We start from the raw sequence: 21,045 nt of genomic DNA, 5'->3' as shown, positions 1-21,045 counted from the left end.
GTGGTGCAGTGTAGACAGTGATTAAGAGACTCTGGAGCCAGACTGCCAGGCTGGTTCAAATCCTGACCCTACCAATTACCAGTGATGTGATCCTAGGCACGTTACTTATGCTGTCTCTGTCTCACCTTCCTTATAAGTAAAATGGGGATAATGATAGTATCTACCTCATAGTGTTAACATATATGAAGTACTTAGAATAATGCCTGCTCGTGGTAATCTTTCCTGTGGTGAAATCATCAGTTATTTCTGTATCTAAGAAAGTTGTCATGGAACCACTTCCCCTGCCCACCCACACTGTATTGACCACTTTCCCATTCCAATATTTGCAGCTTTTAGTCTGTGATGATCCATCTATCTTAAAATGTATACTAGTTATATTGTGGTTCCAGCTTAGGTTTGCTTACATAATGAATTTCCTTTTAGAATCAAACCTTTTTTTCCCCCCTCCTCTTCCTTTCATAGAGTTTAATTCTCAAATAATGTTTTTATTTTGTTTTCTTTTGTTTTAAGGAAAAGACGAAAGATAGATTTTTCACCATAAGTTTGTACACAGGGTGGTAGTAGGGCCTTCCTCCAAACAGTGCTCTGCCTTTGGCTTTCCCATGGGATGGTGGGCTGGGATGATAAGTAAGGTCTGGCTTTGACATTAGAAACATCTAGCTCTGCCATTTAATCATGTTCCCTTGGGAAAAGTACTTAACCTTTTAGAAGCTTGGTGTTCTTTTATTTAATACCTACCTCATAAGGTTATAATAAGGATTGAATGAAATAATGTATGCAGAATTTTAGCTCAGTACCTGGTATGTAATAAGTGCTCAATAAGTGGTATTTATTATTATCATTGCTATTTTTAGTAGAGATTGGGATTAGAGGTGTGATGATGACTATTCCTTGGGATTCTCTTGTAGATTGTTTAAGACAAATTGGGTTTCTACCAAAGGATGGGAATGAAAGTCTTAGCACTGTTATGTCTCTGATTTTTTTTTTCTTTATCTGCTTTCCAAAGGCTTTAATTTTTCATCCTCTGGGAGAGAAGATGTAGATGTGAGAACATTAGGAAATGGTAAGATTGTGACAATATCACTTGACTGGAACTAACTTTCAGATTATCACCCTTTTCAGACAGCAGCTTTTTTGTAGTCACTTAGTCATAATCAAAGTTGGCAGAGTCCAGAGCTTCTCCATGTGAGGAAGCCTTGTGGATTATGGAGCTACCCTTGTAAATTATATGACTATGTTTTAACAGGGATCATTTCTTCAGAGGCCATCTTTATTGAATACCTGTAGGTTATAAGGGACTTCTATGTGCATTAACAAAGAGGTGCCTGATTTTTTCCAAAACTTTGATAATTAATTGTTCCTTTTAATAACATTTCAGTACCAGTACAATTTTCAAAATGCACCTCATTTAAATTGCAAAATGTCTTCATTTTAAAAGTGCTTCTGCTCTCTTAGCCTTCATTTCTCTCATTTTACATTGTTGCATTACAAGAAGGATGATGAGAGTAATCCTGAGGTATTCGAGATTTATAGTCCCTTCTTCTCATGGAATCTCAGCTTTTCATTTCACTAGGCTAGGAGAATGTATTTCAATTTGGTATACCTGGGCATTGCTGCATGTGACAACATTACGTTAGTGTAACCAAGTCAATTAGTGGCTGTTTGGATTTGATTTTGTAATTAACACAGGCTTGTTCATGGACTTTTGGGAAAGCAGTCGTTTTTACATATTGCCTGTCCTGGGGTTTAGCAGCCCCCAAACAGCCCCTTGATTCTTTTCACACATTCTTCTCTCCCCCAGATGTAGTCATGTCACTAAACTTTCAGTCCTCTAGAGCTCAACTCGTTTTTTCACACCTCCTAACCCTCTTGCATTAGCCCAAATGTTAACTCCATCAACACGTTTCTGTTTCATGACGGGGTGTGTGCTGCCAGGAAGGCCCTTTGCAATTGAGCTGGTGAATCCTCATAGAGTACATTTCACTTCACAAGAAATTAAGGAACTTCAGCAGGTAAACCACTTCATGACATGGAAATTGTCATGTTTATGCAACTCTGTAACTGATCTAGAGTTGCTAATTGTTTTTCTTTCTCTAATACTACAGAAAATTAATAATTCGTCTAACAAAATCCAAGTCCGTGACTTGCAGCTTGTCACAAGGTAAGGGTAGGATCACTGGAGATGTTTTCAAGAGGGGAGTTTTGGTTGTAGATCATTTATCTGATAAGGGATTTGTATCCAGAATATGTAAAGAACTCCTACAATTCAATAATAAGAAAATAACTCAATTAAAAATGGAGAGATGATTAAGTGAACATTTCTCCAAAAAGGATACACAAAATAACCAGTGAATACATGAAAAAATGCTCAACATCATTAGTCATTAGAGAAATGCAAATCAAAACCACAGTGAGATCCCACTTCACAAAAAGACAGAAAATAACAAGTGTTGGCAAGGATATGGAGAAATTGGATCCCTCATACATTGCTGTGGGATTATAAGTGGTGCCACTTTGCAAAACAGTTTAGCAGTTTCTCAAAAAGTTAAATATAGAGTAACCATATGGCCCAGCAGTTCCACTTCTAGATATATACCCACGAGAAATGGAAATGTACATCCACACAGAGACTTCTGCATGAATGTTTATAGTAGCATTACTCATAATAGCAAAAAAGTAGAAACAACCCAAATGTCTATGGATGAACAAAATGTGAATGTGGTATATCCATACAGTGGAATATCATTTAGTAATAAAAAGAGATGAAGTACAGATACATGCTACAACATGGAGGAACCTTGAAAACATTATAAAGTGAAAGAAGCCAGACATCAAATACCACTTATTGTGTATTTTACAATATTCACATTTTAATATATGAAATGTTCAGAGTAGGAAAATCTATAGAGACAGAAAGTCAACAAGTGGTTGCCAAGGGCTGGGGGAAATGAGGAATGAGAAGTGATTGCAAATAGGTGCGGAGTTTCTCTTCTGGGGTGATGAAAGTGTTCTAAAGTTAGATTGTGGTAATAGCTGCACAACTCTGTAAACGTACTAAAAATCACTGAATCGTTCAGTTACACAGGGGAATTGTATGTAAATTATATCTCAATAAATCTATTTTTAAAGAAAGGGAAGTTTGGGGCAAGTCTTGTCTGTATTTTATATATTCAGACAAACTTTCTTTTATTGTTTTTGTTTAGAGAGGCAATAGGTCATATGAAAGAAGGTGAAGAAGAAAAGACCAAGACCTATAGTGCCTTAATATGGACAAATAAAGCAATACAGAGGAAGGACATTGAATTCCTAGATGACATAAAGGTAGTTCAGTGCTCTAATTCTTTTATTTTTCTACTGCCTATAAAAGAGTCCTTTGTCTTCTCGTTTATTACCAACAAGTCATAGCGCATAGGCTTTGGGGACTGTGAGACCTGGTTCTAAATCTTGCCTTTGCCATTTACTAGTTAAATGACTGGGCAATTCATCTAACCTGTGTGAGAAGCAGTGTTGCTAGTGATTAAGAGTCTGACTCCAAGGACAGATCGTCTGGGTGCAAATCCTGCATTTCTTAGTTGTGTGACTTTGGACAAGTTGCTTAGCCTCTTTATGCTTCAGTTTTCTTCATCTGTAAAATTAGTTAAAGAATTAAACGGGGTTAGCCATATAAAGCTCTTAGAATAGAATCTGACACATAGAAAACACTCAGCAATGCTATTATTATATTTGGCCATTTGCAAAAAGGAAATAGAAAATAGAACTTATCTAATAGAATTGATGCTCAGATTAAGTGCATAAATAAAACATGTTGTAAATAGGGCTTCCCTGGTGGCACAGTGGTTGAGAGTCCACCTGCCGATGCAGGGGACACTGGTTCGTGCCCCGGTCTGGGAAGATCCCACATGCCACGGAGCGGCTGGGCCCGTGAGCCATGGCCGCTGAGCCTGCGCGTCCGGAGCCTGTGCTCCGCAACGGGAGAGGCCACAACAGTGAGAGGCCCGTGTACCGCAAAAAAAAAAAAAAAAAGAGCAACTCCAAATGGCCAAGAATCATTTGAAAAGATGTTCCACCTCCAGATTGAAGTAACAATAAGACATCACTTTGTTTTTCTGAGACTAAGAATACCGGTTGGTTGGAGGGAGGAGAAGGCTAGTTATATACATTTTCAGTAGAAACGTAAGTGTTTCAGCCTTTTTGGAAAACAATGTGGCAGTGACTGTAAAAATAAAAAATAGACTGGTCTTCTACCCAGTACTTCCACTACTGGCAAGACAAGAAATAAAACTCCAGTGCATAAGGATATGTGCACAAGGATGTTTGTTGACTTTGTTCAGAGTGACAAAATCAACAACAAAACTGGAAACAAAAGTGAATTTCCTTCAATAAGGAAATGGTAGAACATGTTGGAATATTATACAGCTGTTTAAAAAAACTAAAACTGCATGTGATCCCATTTAATTTACGTTTTTGTGTGTATATATGCCTAAAACTGTTGGAAGAAAAGATAGAGGTAGGGCTACATCTAGGACTTGTAGGAACACCCATGATGTTACCGGAAAAAAGCAAGGTGCAAAATAACGTTTATAGTATGAGTGTTTTGGTGAAAACATACATGTCATTAACCTGCTTAGAGAAGTTTACCTATAAAATGAGGGGTGGACTAGATGATCCCCAGTGGGCCCTCCACTTCTCAGGTTCTGTGATTCCAAATCTAAGGCCTTCTGGCCTTTGGTCCTATTATCTAGGGTCTTTAGGATGATAGTTATGCTATAGACAGATATCCTTAAGATTGCAAAACAAATTTGTAAACCTCTATTCTATCACATGTGTACATGTATACAGCTCATTTAGAATGCTGTGGGGAAAATAAAAACTCATTTTAAAAATAGATTTACAGTTTGGGAGTAGCCATAGAGCTGATTCAGAAATGATGCTGAAAGATGATTGTTATAGGTACACACTAAGTAGTGAAAGGGTCTGATTTAATGGCCCACTGCCCAATTGGACTGATGAGACTAGGTGACGTCTAATAATTTTTTTAAAGTGTTAGGGTTAAAACATTTTTCAGATACTCCTATTGGCATCAAAAATAAAAAAACTGAGTTACTGCCCCATTCTGAGAAAAGGTCACTTCAAATTTACCACTTGCCTCCTTTTTTTTAAGGGCAACCTACTTCTAAGGAAAAAAGTCAGCTACGTGTGTTTCTGAAAATTCAGTATGGGGACATGAAAGCGGTTTCCTTTCATTTGCTAGACACAAGCAACCGAAAACGACATGCAAGTGTGTTGATCTGAGTGTTATGTTGGAAGCAGTGGTGCATCTACTAGCTCAGTTGTACCTCCATTGACTGCTCCTGGGTCAGAGTCCAGGGAGTGACTCTAGGTAAAGGAAACAGAGGGGAAGGGCACACCTTAGCGAGTCACTCCGTTAAAGGCCAGCTGGTTCTGTGCTCTTAAGTGGAGGCCATATCTTTATCGATTCTATAATAATTCAGCCTTGTCCTTTTTTTGGTCTTTTTGGCCAGAGTAATGTTAAACGTTCTGGAAACAACTTATCTCATCAGAACAAAGTGCTTCTAAAAATCAAAGAATTATAGAATCGTAAGGAGGAGTCACTGACTCACTGCTCTGATAAAAGCAGTCATACCATTTCAAGTGTAGTCTTTGTCAGAACCTGTTCTTCTTTCTTGGTACAGAATTTGGTAGGGGGAGACCAGACAGAAATCTTTCTTTTCTCAGCATGGCTTTAGGCACTCACTAATCATGTAAATCAGGCAGGAGTTGTTCCTACAAGAAAGTTCAGAGGATTCAAAGTTCTTATGAACCTGAGTTGCTGGTTATGCCCAATATCTTTTTTTTTTTTTTTTTTTTTCCCCGATACATGGGCCTCTCACTGTTGCGGCCTCTCCCGTTGCAGAGCACAGGCTCCGGACACTCAGGCTCAGCGGCCATGGCTCACGGGCCCAGCCGCTCCGCGGCATGTGGGATCTTCCTGGACTGGGGCACGAACCCGCGTCGGCCGCATAGGCAGGCGGACTCCCAACCACTGCGCCACCAGGGAAGCCCAACCTCTATTTCTTAATTTATATCTTGTGACATAAAAGGACATCTCTAATTGTGAGAAAAACAAGACTTTGTCCCTAAAAACCTGAGTTGTAAAGAAACATGCAGTATTATTCTCAAGTAACCTGAACTGGGCTAACAAATATTGAGAGGTCCTGGCTTATTGTACACACTTATTTGTAATTATTATTTGGAAATACCACCCTAGACAGAGATGCAGCTGTTAATTTTCCAGATAAATCCTTTTGTATAACCAAAAAAAAAAAAATCCTGTGAGTAGGTGTATGGCTCTCCCTAAAACAAGGACACTGCCCAGGCACACAGGTGATGCTCATGTCCCACCTTCTACACCATTTCTCACCTCAGTCTGAAATCCCCACTATTAGGTCACTCTGTTGGGTTAGGGAAAAAAAAGGTAAGAACATTATCTTTTAGAAGAGCTCTATTTAAAGGGCAGGATAAGACTCCGGGGTCCAATCAATTTGTTAATATTAGAGCAAAAGAGACCTTGGGTATCATTTACTTCAAAGCCTTTTTTTTTTTTAATGGCATACTGGGGCCCAGAAAATGAGTAATTGTGGCCTAGGTTATAGGAAGTCTCACAGAGTCTGAACCTTAGAGGATACAATTTATGATAGTACTAGTTTCTATCCTGACAGTGATAGATGGGGGTGCCTGTAGTGAGCCATGGATGAACAAAGGAGATGCTAAAATGGGCTTCACTGGGCGGCAAAGCTGACGCATGGTTATCATATCCTCCTCTAGGACTTAAAGATTGACCAGAAAACACCTTTACGGGTCCTTCACCGGAGGCCCCTGGCTGTGAGAACTCGCATCATTCACTCCATGGAGACACACTATGTGGATGAGCACCATTTCCGCCTCTACCTGAAGACTCAGGCAGGAACGTATCCTTTCACTGTCTGTGTAGCACTGATCTAACCAGAATCCTATTGGGAAAGTTCATGCTGCCCTAGAAAAGAGGTTCAACCTTATCTCGGAACAGTTCGGGAAAGGTTTGGGCTGGAGAAGAATCCTTTTTTTGTTTTTCGTTTTTTTTTTTTTTTGGTCTGGAGTGTTTTTACCCATTAAATTTGTGTTTTTCAAGATGACATATTAAACCATGAGGCAGCAGCGAATTCAATGTGAACCTTAAAATTTTTAGTGTCTCACATCATGCTGAGGTGCTGAGGGCATAGTAAGTGCTCAGGGAACACTTTTAATTGATTCATTCATCGATTCATGTCTTTACACATTTTGCAAGTCACATATTCATGACCACATTTGAGTCCTTTCAGCATTTCGAGCATTTGCCCCAAATGATTAAACAGGGATGGTAGATGGGAATGGCCCTACTTTACATGTAGACCATCACATTATTTGGCCACTGGCCCAGAACAAGAGAATAGTCCCAGTTTGATCACTTGTTCATAACTTACCCTGCTTTGTGTGGTTTTGTATCATATCTTAGTTGCTGGTTAAAATATATCAGGGAGCTGCCATAGTCTTAGCTTTAGTTTAGTTTTCAAAGGTGCTTCTAGTTTTTGTTTGTTTCTTGGCTTTATATTATTTTGTGATCCAATAGCATGAAGCATGAAACCTTCTAATTAGTATAAAACTAATGACATACTTATTGGATACAATAGAGGGAAAAATGTCATTTTAATCACCAAATAGCATTCTCACTATATTGCTATAATTAATCTGCCTCTCCTTTCCCATCAACCTTCTCTCCCCTCTTCTTTCCCTACTCCACCCCAGGACTGACTAAGCTGAAACAGGTACAGGTTATTTACTCCTAAAATCTTCTAAATTTTTGCAGTTTGGATCTATTTAGACCAGTGGGCATGGAGCACATTTGCCTATTGTAGATGGAATGTGGATGGAATTTCAAAGAAATCACAGATTTTAAAAACATATTTTTACCTAATTTCAGCTTTGGTTTTGGTGTGCTAGGAAGAAATGCAATGGTCTTATGGAGAAGCTAATGTCTTTTCAATCTCATTAACATATTTTTAGAACCAGCCATGTACATGTACTTAAGGCATTAGCAAAGAAAGGCTATTTGGTAAAACTTTATTTTTTTATAAATTTATTTATTTTATTTATTTATTTTTGGCTGCATTGGGTCTTCGTTGCTGCACGTGGGCTTTCTCTAGTCGCGGCTAGTGGGGGCTACTCTTTGTTGTGGTATGCGGGCTTCTCATTGCGGTGGCTTCTCTTGTTGCAGAGCACGGGCTCTAGGCACGCGGGCTCATTAGTTGTGGCTCACAGGCTCTAGAGCACAAACTCAGTAGTTGCGGTGCATGGGCTTAGTTGCTCCGTAGCATGTGGGATCTTCCCGGACCATGGCTCAAACCCATTTCCCCTGCATTGGCAGGCAGATTCTTAACCACTGCGCCACCAGGAAAGTCCCTATTTGGTAAAACTTTAGATACCACGTGGTTATACACAGAAGTATGTGAATTTTTTTCGTATATTGCTCAGTATAATGAAGTAGTTCATTTGACTTATACCTCATAAAAAACATTCTGGACCTTTTAACTGGTTATTCTGGGGCTTTTTGGTCATCTCCCCTCATCATTGCTACTTAGAAGTAGCACCCTCTAAAGAAGTGAGAGAAAAAGGACAATTGTTGAGTAATTATGAGTTTAGCAAAGAAGACAGTTAATAGATAATTATATGCCTTATGCTTGAGTCAAAACATTTGGTGAAAGTATAGTAAACAAACTATCAGAAAGTGAGGAGGACATAAGTCAGCATATTATGGTGTTAACTTTTTATTTATCATCTGAGAATAAACTTTTTTATATTCAAATTATATTAATTTTTATACTAAGTGCTGCTTTATAGACACAACAATGCTAAATGAGTGTTTACTGAATGCTGGCAAAAACACATCTTTCAGATAAAATACTGTTAAGATTATAGTAGAGTTCTGTGTAAGGAGTGTTAAGGTAATCTGAATAATTCTAGGATCAGTCATTGACTTTGAAATTTTGAAGATCTATGAGGAAAACACACACAAAAAGAATTAGGTCTATTGCTAACCATGCAAGAATTGCAAACAACTAAAATTTACGTCCTTTGATGATCCTTCTGAAGGGCCTTCATCAAGTCTAAATTAATAAGTTCATTTTCTCTCCCATCCTGTTGCTGTTGTCACTGGGTCATGTTATAAGGAAAGCCATCATTGAGGTCGCTCTATGAGTGACCCTGTGAAAACCTACCATTTGGCAGCCGCCTACTGTCATTATCGAAAAATGATGAGACCCAAAAGATGACCAAATAGAATCTGTGGCAAAAAAGAAAATAGCTGAGGTTTTTTTTACTATAGTTAAATAAAAAATCCATATTCAAACCTTGGCACTTGGAGATGAGCCAAAAGAAAAGTCATGACTCTTGGGAAGTTTGACGTGGGCCCTAGGTCCCAGTGTTAGCTGCCAGGCTGGTAGGAACCAGTTTGCCATCCTTAGTTTATTTACTGCCATAGCTGTAATTTCTAAGACATACATCCCAAGTCATGGCTCAGAAATAAACTCCCTTTTATAACCTTTCTGCTTTTGTTTTGTCATTTCCCCTTCAACCTGTCAAATCTCATCAAACAGTTGGTGTTGCATGGTTATCTTCATTTTTTCCTTAAACAAAACCCAGCTACATTAAAGAGTTTGTACATGGAGACTTTGGAAGAACGAAGCCGAACATTTGCTCTCTGATGGATGTGACTGCAGACATTCTTGAGCTGGATGTTGAGGTAAACCATTTTATTGTGGAAATGCCTGTTTGTACGCTGAATCAGCCAAGGTTATGCTTTTTTAGCATTAAACCAAATAGTACTATTCACTTTAATAGGTATTTGAAAACAGTCAAAATGTCACAGTAGCATTGAATTGCAAGGAGGGACTATCTTCAGAATTTTTATTTTTTAAAAAACACAAGGTCTCATTTATAATCCTTGCAAATATATAGCTAATTTACTAACTGTGCTTTACGTATGACATGAGATCTAAACCCTTAAACCAAGCAAGGAAATGAAGTTGTAAGTGCCCTTCATATATCCTTTGGACTCTCTTATAAAGAATTTAAGGCAGCCTCCTCAGAAACATATATTCAGGACAGGGATAGAAAATGGGATGAGCTAATTGTTATAAATAAAAGCAGTTCTATAAGGGTTCTGTGATGTGGTATAAGAGAAATTCTCTGCTCTTATAGTCTGAATTGAAATCAGATTACATTCTTAAGTAATTAGAAGAATGGAATGAATGGATCTTTCAGACAATTCTCCATAAACATTTTTCTCATTTGAGCATCAATAGGTATTGAGTCACGAGTTGTGCACTTTGGTAAATATCTGGTTAAGAACAGCTTCCCCACACCCCACACAAAAAAAGGAATTTTTGCACTTGGGAATAATCTCAGTATAAATAAAAAGAAGTGGGTATAATTGCCTAGTATGAAAACAGCCATGGTAATCAAATGATCACTGGAATGTCATTGCTTTACCAGCACTTCTCTTGAGTGCGTTCAGATTAGATTTTATACACCTGTGGTACAACCAGTGCTAGCATCTTCAAGGTTGCAGGGAGTCTTCTTAGTAAGACTATCATTTTGAGGAAGACAACCTTCTCTTAAAGAAAATCCCAAATGCATTCATCTTCTTTGACCTTAATTCTTAGGACAGCTTAGGAGTGTCAAAGAGCCAAAGGCCGGGGTTTCTCAGCCCTGATTGTCCATTGCAATCACCTGTAGAATTTTTAAAACCCTACAAACATGCCTACCTTCCCCTGACCTCAACACATACAAGATTGTGATCAGTAATGTTTGGTTTTCAGGCTTGAGAAACCACCCACTAATTTATATATGGGTGTTTGTTTTATGGCTATATTCTGAAACAAAACCAAAGTATTTCTTGGCATCTGTAAAAGATACACACACACACACATACTTATTTGGGCTTTTCTAATAAAAATTTCCAAATCTGGTAGTGACTCAGATTAATTTTAAAAATAATTTGTAGTAAATCATTTCAGGTTTTACACTTTAATTCTCAAAAAACTACATGGGTATGGTAGTTATTTTGTTTTTCTTTGTTCGTTTTTTGTATTTTTTTGTTTTAACTTCTAAATTAGGCCCTCTAGGGTAGTTAAGGCAAAGTGCAATTTTATACTTCTAATGCCTGGGACATGATTATTTATGTGGAGACAAATAGTCTGCTACTGTAATTCCATTATGACTTAAAGATCAAGGTTTCGTTCTAGAAGTGCCAAACCAGGATGAGTAGAGATAGATAAATTCAATTTTAAGAGAAACAAAAATTCTGCTGAAGTGACATGCAAAGATCTCTAATCCTTTTCTAGTTACAGGTGATCTTTCATAACCATTTATTTCACATTTAGTTGCTAAGTTACAAACAAGATTATAAGTATATAGACTACTTGAGTACTGTTAAATGCAAGATGGGAAAATGAAAACAGTCAGAAGACTAAAAGTTCCTGAGACTTCTGAGGGAAAGTTGGTGTTGGCCCCTGCATTATTTGCTACTTTTCCCATAAATAACATTTGAAAAATTTAAACATACTCTAGTCTTGTATTGACCAAAAGGTACAATTAATAACTGGCTGAGTAACCAAATACTCAGTAAATTCAGGAACAGACCTCAGGCCCAAGAATCTCAGGTCCTAGAATGGTTTTTAGAGTGTGAAATCGTGGTGTTCAATGGCTCTTTTCTTCCAATGCAGTTTCTTCTGTTGCATTATATTAAAACTACTAGATTTATACAGCATTACCGGCAAATGCTTACTAGAACAATAATGTTTTAATGACTTGTTTTCTTCTTTCTAGTCTGTAGATGTCGATTGGCCCCCTGCTCTGGATGACTAGCTTTCAATGGGAAACAGAGTAGGGTTTTCCAGCAAAATGTGGACGTCCATTCAGCATACACTGTAAGATGGCTGTTTTTACCCACCATAACGGTGTCTTGGAAACCATTTGGATCATGTTGATCTATCTATTTTTAAATTTGTTGTAACATCTCAGGATCTATGTACATGTATATTTTGTGTTGAATTGTTCTAAGGATGTCTTATGATTTTTCTCGTTCCTTCTCCAACCCCCCACAAGCCAAACTATGAATAATGAAATCATTCATTCAGAGAGGTACACAAACAGGATACATTCTCTGAAAATCTGAGAAGCTGTAATTTCTTTCAGCAAAATTGCCCTCCACAGGATAGATACCACTTTTTTTTGTTTTGTTTTTGCGGTACGCGGGCCTCTCACTGTTGTGGCCTCTCCCGTTGCGGAGCACAGGCTCTGGACGCACAGGCTCAGCAGCCATGGCTCACGGGCCCAGCCACTCCGCAGCATGAGGGATCTTCCCGGACCGGGGCACAAACCCGCGTCCCCAGCATCGGCAGGCGGACTCTCAACCACTGCGCCACTAGGGAAGCCCAGATACCACTTTTAAAATCAGGTTTAAAATTTTTTAAATGATCTTGATAAAAGTTACATCTAGATTTATGCAGCACAGTATCCTTGTAATATTCTAAGATACCAAATGCAAATCTGACATCATTAATATTTTTCCCAGTAAGCTTCAAGCAAGCTATTACCAATAGAAGTGTGTTTTGGTACAATTTGTCACAAACCTTAATGACTCCAAGCTACTCTTTTGACAATCTAAAATTGTCAGTACATTTCCTGGGGGAGAGAATGTGAGACCTTAGGAATTGAGGCATACCATAAGAGACTTCCATAAATCTTTTAAATAAGGAGTCACAAGTGCCTTCAATGACTTCAATCCCAGGGATAAGATTTTGAAAAATTGACATTGCTAAACAAAGGTAAGCTGATGTTATTCCAGAGTGCTTCAATGTATTATCCAATTTCAAACATCTTCATCAGGTAGATAGGGTATTATCTCCACTTTATAAATATGAAAACCAAAGAATAGAAGTGAACTGACTTATCTAAAATTGTTAGTTACTTCCATATCTAGGACTAGGACTGAAGTTTCCCGGTCTCTAGGGTCTTTTCTAATAAATCTTATTATTGAGCATCTGCTACATGAAGGAGGCAACCAAGAATGTCATTTTAATGGACATAACCATGAGAATTGACTTTTGGAATTCAGATACCAAATCAAGCTTACAAAAAAATTGCCCAAGTAAATTTCACGTGAGCTCATATGATTACCATTTGTTAATTAATCATTAGTTGGTACTACGAAGAGGAAAAACATTAAAGAAGCAAAGAAAATGGATAGATCATTAAGAGAAAAGTTTCAGAAAAGAGTCTCATTCAAATTTCAGATTTAAGTGCAGTTTCCATCACCCTGATTCAACTTTCTGAGCTTATTTTGGAACACATGACTTGGATAGTATTGGATTATTCAACTTCCCATCTCTACATTAAACATGATTCAGAGATACTAAGTTGTATCATTCACCTTAAGAATCAGGAAAACAGTTTAACTGACATGAAGAAATTTCATACGTGAATAATAGCAAATAACTTTTTCATTATTTTCAATGCCGGTAAATGAGAAAGGGATAATAGAAATAAACTTGATAAAAAGGTAAGAACGTTTGTGTGAATGTTTCTCAGTTTGGGGGGAAACTTTGCTACAAAAGAGATTTAAATAATTTGGGAAATCGTCTTTTGCAGGTTTCTTTTTGGCTCAGCTTTGAATTTAGTGGATCTGCAAATGGAAGAATTAAGAATCTCCTTAGCAAACTTAAATTAGAAGACTTGTTTCTTAAATTTCTATTCCTGGGATTATACAAAATTTCAAGAGTAAGCATTAGCTGCAAATACTTATTCCAAATATCCATATGAGACATAGGTTGTTAAAAATTAATGTAGGTCTTTATTTAAGCAGAACAGAAGACATTAAGTCATGAGAGTACTACATAGTTTAACTTTTGCCTATATAAAAATATTTTTAAATTACTTTTGTGATCTTCTATAGCTTATTTAAAAAAAAACCAAAAAACAAAAAACACTTAACAGAAAGGGCCCTTTGTACTTTTAGTATCTCTTTGTCCCAAATATAGTCCGTGGTTTAGTTTAGGAAAAACACCGAGTACCTGGAAAAATGGGGAAAAAAATTTTTGGTAAAATGAAAAATTTCCCAAGTAAGGTAACTTATTTCATTTACAAGTTATATGAAATCAATTTAGAAGTTAAATTTCTATTTCCAAAGAGAAAAAGGCATCTTACTTAGATAGATCTTTTGGGGCTTTATTCTTTGATTTTTAAGTCCATATGAGAATGAACTTTGATGTAAGCTTTCCTGAGTTGATGTTTTTAAATGCTGCCCTTTATTATTATAGGGAAAATAAATTTTTCAATTCAATTTTTTCATTTTGAAATAATTTCAGACTTGCAAGAAAAGTACAAAGAATGTTTTTCCCAGAAATGTATCACCCTGAATGCATTAGTAATTCCTACAAACAAGGACAAATTCCGACAAACAAGGACATTCTTCTACTTCCTCACAATGTAACTATCAAAATCAGATTAACACTAACATTACTATTATGTAATCCACAGGACCCCCCCCCACCCCACCCTGCTCAAATTTCACCAGTTGTCAAAAAATGTCCTTCATAGCCAAGGGATGATACTTTGTATTTAATTATGTCTCTTTAATCTTCACCAATCTGAAAGTTTGTCTTTCCTTGACTTTCGTTACTTCAACATTTTTTGAGGATTTCAGGCCAGTTATTTTGCAGACTGTTCCTCATTTGGGCTTGCCTGATGTTTCCTTATAATTAGGTTCAGTTTGTACCTTTCTAGCAAGAATACCACAGAAGGGAGATTATCTTCTTGCATCTTCTCAGATGTCACAATTTTGATCACTGCAGTTACTGATGACTCGGCTTTGATCAGTTAACGAAGGTGGTGTGTGCCAATCTCCTTCACTTTTATAGTTACCCTTTTTCCCTTTAATAAGTATCTTGTAGGGAGACCTTCAAACTTTCATTCACTAGTTTTAGCATTTATTGAAGATTTTCACCTGAATCTATTACCACAATGATTATCAAATGATCTTCTAATTCCACCATTCCTTTTGGCATTACACTGAAAGGTAGAGCTTTCCCTTTTTGTGGATTCATGGCATCCTATTTTATTTGATGGTTTATAATCTGTTACTGACATTTATTTTGATTTCTAAGTGTTGATGTGGCCAGTGGGTGCCCCTTCAAGATGGCTCCTTTGTCCTTGTGACATGTCCCCATCATTCTTAGAGCATGTTCTTACTTTCTAATACAAAGACATTCCAGGCTCATCTTGTATTTCATCTGCACCAGCCCTGGAATGGGCTATTTCTCTAAGAAAAACTGGTTCCTTTTCATGGAAAATGATAGAAAAAAGATCTGGGCACTAGGTGTGCTCACTGCTGTTGTGGCATTGCTGCTACCAAGCCCTCTCATGGCATGCATGCATGCGCACACCCCTATATACTTATCTACATATATTGAAAATTATGAGTTTATACCAGTACTTCCGATTCCAACCTTCTTCTAGTTTTCCCCCTTTCCGCATTTGTAAGTCCTTTCTGACAGTGAGAAGTCTGGGTCCATTAGCCTTAACATTTTCCTTAATAGATCATTCCCCCTCATAAGTAACCAATCTCCTGTTGCTGCATCCTTATTTCAGATCACTGAGACTCCCCTCCCTACTACCCTCAAATGTTCCCAGGCTCCACACTGTAATCCCACAATGGGCCACCATCTTTGCCCCCTGTGGCAATAGGTAACTGTACCTTGCTCAGAATAAGCAAATGACTTTTGTCCTGAATTGTTCAGGAAGGGAGAGAGACAGGCAGGAAATAAGTCAGGAAGGCAGAAAATGAAAATCTCTTTAAAAGGCATTTCAGTACTCTACAAAAATTATTTTATTTTATTCTATTTATTTGATTTTTTGTGGTACGCGGGCCTCTCACTGTTGTGGCCTCTCCTGTTGCGGAGCACAGGCTCTGGACGCGCAGGCTCAGCGGCCATGGCTCACGGGCCCAGCCACTCCGCGGCATGTGGGATCTACCCGGACTGGGGCACGAACCCGCATCCCCTACATCGGCAGGCGGACTCTCAACCACTGCGCCACCAGGGAAGCCCAAAAATTATCACTTTAAAGGACAGTTACATATGTAAGTATATTCAGATACAGCATTCCATAAAAATGTCTAATGTTTCTAAGCAACCAAAACTGCCTTTCTCTTTAAGGAGGATGCTATAAATACAAGAAAATCTTGATAATTTTAAAGTCAAACAGCAACAAATTTTTGTAAGGGTTTTAGAATTTTTTCCATTTATTATATTATCAAGAAAAAAATCACTGTATACAAGATATTACAAAAGTAATAAAATATTCTGTACAAAAGACATTTTGACATTTAAAAAATGATTTCAACTTTTAAGTATCACACTTAACATTAAATAATTGAACACTGAGAACTTTTAAAAATCATTTTTTTCAGTGCTTCCAAATTCATTACAGTCATTAAGAAGCATATACAAATAGAACAGTTAAAAAATAAAAATAGCAGTGCCATTCTTCAGGGATCTGGATTCATCATAGTCAACAGTATTTTTAAGTACATTCTTTTAAAATGGAAGTCATCTCCAAAAGTGTTCATCTGGTCTGAACCATGCATTTAAGAATGCCCATTACCCAAAAACTTTGTGTTTTCCTTTCCATCTCATCTTAAAGCTATCTGAACTGTGCGCCAGCAACCAATATTTTTAGCTGATTACCCAATAAAATCAAGTGTGTCACTAACGAAGTCTCCTGAGACTGAATTCCACAAATGGGGTCCCCAAACACTCCAACTTATTTTTCACTACATTTTATGCAGAGCTGTAATGTTCTGATTAAGGTTTAATTAGAAAAATAAGCAAGATGAATGATACCTTTAACAAAGTTTATATTTTACTTATCTGCTGATATTCCTGAAAACTTGATTTACTGAAGCACCAACATTTTGTACTAATTACTGTGTATTACTGTTCACACATAGGTATTTAATAAATTTTTGGTGATTCTTTAAATTTTTGAAGTCCAATAGTAAACTGAAATTGTAGAAATAAGAGATGTAAGAAAAAAGAGTATGATAAATGCTACTCCCTTTAAGTAGATAATTACTAGCAGGTACTTTTTTCTAAAGCCACAGACATTTAGAATAGAAAAAATATTTAGAAGAAATAATTCTTTAAAAATTGTATCTGTGTTTTATTAGTGAAAGTAGTGGTGACATGATTACTTTTGAGACTTTACTGATGTTAAGTTTGCACGTTAAACTCTGCTGAGATGTATTAGTTAAGATATTAATTTGACCAAGTCTTAGACAAACAAAGGCATAAAACTGGGTACAGACAACTCATACATTTATCTCTGATTCGCTACCCACTCCTGGGCTTATAATGTTAAATAGCATGAAATTTTGTATTATTTGTGATGCAAAAAGCACCCTAATTTTCCCCCTCTCATACTCAATCTCCAGAAACAAAACAGATCAGAAATCTTTACGTGGCCACTTCATTAGCTATGATGAGACTCCTTCTTAGGAAGATAGTCATAAAACTCCCAATTCATAGTCAATTTTGGCAAAGAAATTAAGAGTCATAGAATTTCAGAACCCAAAGTCATTAATTGACCTTATCTTCACTATACAATAGGAAATGTTCTGGAAAGAATATGGCCAAATGAAAGTCCTCCATATTTGGGCAATAGCTAGCCACTCTAAAGAGGAAGTCATTCCAGGGTTCTTACTAAAGAATCTAATCCATAGTGATCTGTCACTCTGTGAACTGGAAGGAGTGTTTGGATTAGAGATTATAGGGCCACAGGATATATGCATATGTTGGTTTACTAACAATATTTGATTTGCATTATATAATTTACAGTGTTTCTTCTTATGCATTATTTTATTTAATACAACACACCTTGTGAGTTAAGTATGCTGGGAATTATCTGCATTTTATATCTGAAGAGACAGGCCCATAGAAAGTGTGATCTGCTAAATATTAAATGACTTCTAAGTGGCAGAGCTGAAGATTCAAACCCAGATGTTCTGACTAAAAATTACTCTTTCCATTTCTCCATGCTATTTAACATCATACAGTAAGTTTTTAAATCCCTCAATAAATCAATTAATGATAGAAGAAATTATTTGGAGCTACTAGGCAGACTGGACCACCAATTCTAAGTCTCTCTTAACATGGACAGTATAATTAGTTTTTCTGAAGCATTAGGTTAGAAATTGACAACCCAGCTGTTTTTATTCACTAAGGTTTTGAGTAGGGAAGCCCAGTTACCAATGTAAAAGGCCATTAAGATAGTAGGTTCTGATGACAGAAATCAGAATAGTGGTTTTGAGGAGTAGGTAGATTGGCAAGGGGCATGAAGGAAACTTCTGGGGAGCTGGAAATGATTATTTACATAAGTAAAAATTCATCAAGCTGCAAATTTAAAATTAGTCCACTTTATGCACTTTACTATATGTTATCCCTCCAAAGAAAAAGACTGACATCTTTGAGAGCAAGACTTTGTCTCATTCACCTCTGTGTCATTTCTAGCTCCTAACATGGTGCTTTGCACATTAGACATTCAAAAATGTGACTGATCACATGAATACTGGAGTTTCTGTGCAAGGGTAAGGTGCTGAGGAAATGCACCAGAGGGGAACTGAGATTAAACCTGCCACACAGAGAGAGGAGGAGTAAGGTCAGAGATATGAAACAGTCCTAGTAACTGTAAAATTTCTACGCAATACAGCTGACACTACAGGAGGCACAGGGTAAAGTACGTCACAAGCCTGGTAATCTTGGCATCGCGGCTTTTCCTGCCAGGTTAAATACCTTTCCCTTTAAAAACCATATCCTTGTCCACATTTTTTATAATCACCCCTACGTCAATTTCACCCCTCCCTCTCTATCAGCACTACCGTTTATTCAGCACCAACTGTGCCAGGCATTGCGCTAAGTGATGGAGTTCCAAAGGTGAACGAGAGAAATTTCATATGACTGGATAGTTCAGTGAGAGGAGTTCTGCAGTAGGGTGGGTATGTGTAAAGCTGTGCCTCAGCTAGGACCAAACTTCACAGAGAAGCCCCATCGTGAAGGCTGCTTGCTGTGGAGGTCAAGAGCAGAGGCAAAGTGGACAACACGCGAAAGGCATGGAGGCCTAGTGGCCTGAGAGAGTCTTCAAGGAATGCTAACTATGCAATACAGTGTATGGAAGAAGGGGTATTATTTTTAACTGGGGCAATACGGAAAAGAGTCTTGTTAGGGAAAAAGAATGAAGGCCTAAACTAAGAAAGCAGCAGGAATGAAGAAAGGACAAATACAAGAGATTTTCAGGAGGCAGACCCAAAAGGACTTGATAACTCTTTGAGTGTGAGGACGAAAAAGAATAAAATACGATTTTGAGGCTCCTATTAAATATCTTGGATGGTAGGGTAAATGGTAATGCCATTAATGAAAGTAGAGAATGCAACAGGAGCAGCCAGTTTATAAAGACATTCAGGTATTGTAAGAGAAAGCTGAAGCTTTCTTCTGAGCACTGATGAGATCACCCAGGGGAAAAAAGTAGCACCAACTGAGCGCTGGGGATGAGACTCTGGAAAGAAAGTCAACCTCAGAGAGAGTATCTGAAGAGGGAGTGGTCGAGAGGATAGGTTATGGATAGGTCAAGCAGAGTGAGGACTGATAAAAAGACACTAGATTTGACAAGGGCGGGTGTCTCTGGTCACTTTTCCCAGAATATCATAAGAAAATAGTAGGAGATAAAAGAGATAGGCTAAAGAATGACTGGGAAGTGAGGAAATGGAGGCTGAAAGCATTTTGTAAGTCTGGATGTGAAGGGAAGGAGCACGATAGTGGTAGGAAAGGTGTTTATCCTTTCTCTTTTAGGCTAGAGAAAACAGTTACCGTGTTTATACGAGAAAAGCACTAAATGGTAATATGAGGATACAGAAACAAGATGGGAGAGAAGGAAGAGGGATCCAGTATACAAGTAGAGTTTAGGAAGCAAGAGGTAATCTCCTCAAAACTAAAAGTAGGGTGATAAAAGAACAGATGAAAGTATAAATACATTTAGAGAAAAAGAAGCAGGTTACCAATTTTTTAAAATTATAAAATAAAATCTGTGATCAGTAACTAGCACCTAAAAAATGAAAAATCCTTTGGAAATACTCTGAACACAAACGTAGCCGGACCTTGATTCAACTTACATAGAAAAATAACCCCGCAAAAACAAGTCAGTTGTTTAATTTAAAGTATCCATTTAGATAGCCTAACAGTCAGTGTTTAAGCTAAGTTCTAGTTACTACAAAATTATAGGATTCTGTATTAAAAAAAAAAAAGTTCACCATCTATAAGCTACTATCTGGAGATATCTTGGGTACATTTTTTTTTTTTTTTGCTATGAATTCTTTTTTTTTTTTAACATCTTTATTGGGGTATAATTCCTTTACAATGGTGTGTTAGTTTCTGCTTTATAACAAAGTGAATCAGTTATACATATACATATGTTCCCATATCTCTTCCCTCTTGCGTCTCCCTCCCTCCCACCCTCCCTATCCCACCCCTCCAGGTGGTCACAAAGCACCAAGCCCATATCCCTGTGCCATGCGGCTGCTTCCCACTAGCTATCTACCTTACGTTTGTTAGTGTGTATATGTCCATGACTCTCTCTCGCCCTGTCACAGCTCACCCTTCCCCCTCCCCATATCCTCAAGTCTGTTCTCCAGTAGGTCTGTGTCTTTATTCCTGTCTTACCCCTAGGTTCTTCATGACATTTTTTTTTTTCTTCTTAAATTCCATATATATGTGTTAGCATACGGTATTTGTCTTTTTCTTTCTGACTTACTTCACTCTGTATGACCGACTCTAGGTCTATCCACCTCACTACAAATAGCTCAGTTTCGTTTCTTTTTATGGCTGAGTATTGGGTACATATTTTGAACAGGGAAGAAATGCC

The 21,045-nt window shown here is 37.5% G+C and overlaps 1 protein-coding gene across 4 annotated transcripts in view; it reads left to right on the top strand.

Annotated features, from left to right (window-relative positions):
* PUS10 (pseudouridine synthase 10) overlaps positions 1 to 13,833 on the top strand; it is a 65,907-nt gene extending 52,074 nt beyond the window's left edge. For 3 of the 4 annotated variants that reach the window (XM_082672835.1, XM_082672834.1, XM_082672836.1), the window contains 7 exons: positions 1,007 to 1,063; positions 1,936 to 2,012; positions 2,106 to 2,161; positions 3,204 to 3,321; positions 6,826 to 6,968; positions 9,715 to 9,814; positions 11,902 to 13,738. In XM_082672835.1, the coding sequence (XP_082528961.1) occupies positions 1,007 to 1,063; positions 1,936 to 2,012; positions 2,106 to 2,161; positions 3,204 to 3,321; positions 6,826 to 6,968; positions 9,715 to 9,814; positions 11,902 to 11,940 (590 nt within the window). In that variant the 3' untranslated portion in view covers positions 11,941 to 13,738. Of the gene's footprint in view, positions 1 to 1,006; positions 1,064 to 1,935; positions 2,013 to 2,105; positions 2,162 to 3,203; positions 3,322 to 6,825; positions 6,969 to 9,714; positions 9,815 to 11,901 lie in introns of all 4 variants that reach the window. The other variant, XR_014297849.1, reaches the window with a different exon arrangement.
* The last annotated feature ends 7,212 nt before the right edge of the window (positions 13,834 to 21,045 follow it).

Source organism: Grampus griseus (assembly GCF_964374135.1).
Source record: "Grampus griseus genome assembly, chromosome: 15".
In the NCBI taxonomy this organism is placed as follows: domain Eukaryota; kingdom Metazoa; phylum Chordata; class Mammalia; order Artiodactyla; family Delphinidae; genus Grampus; species Grampus griseus.
Note: the sequence above shows the minus strand (reverse complement) of the source record. Positions and strands in the feature narration are given on the sequence as shown.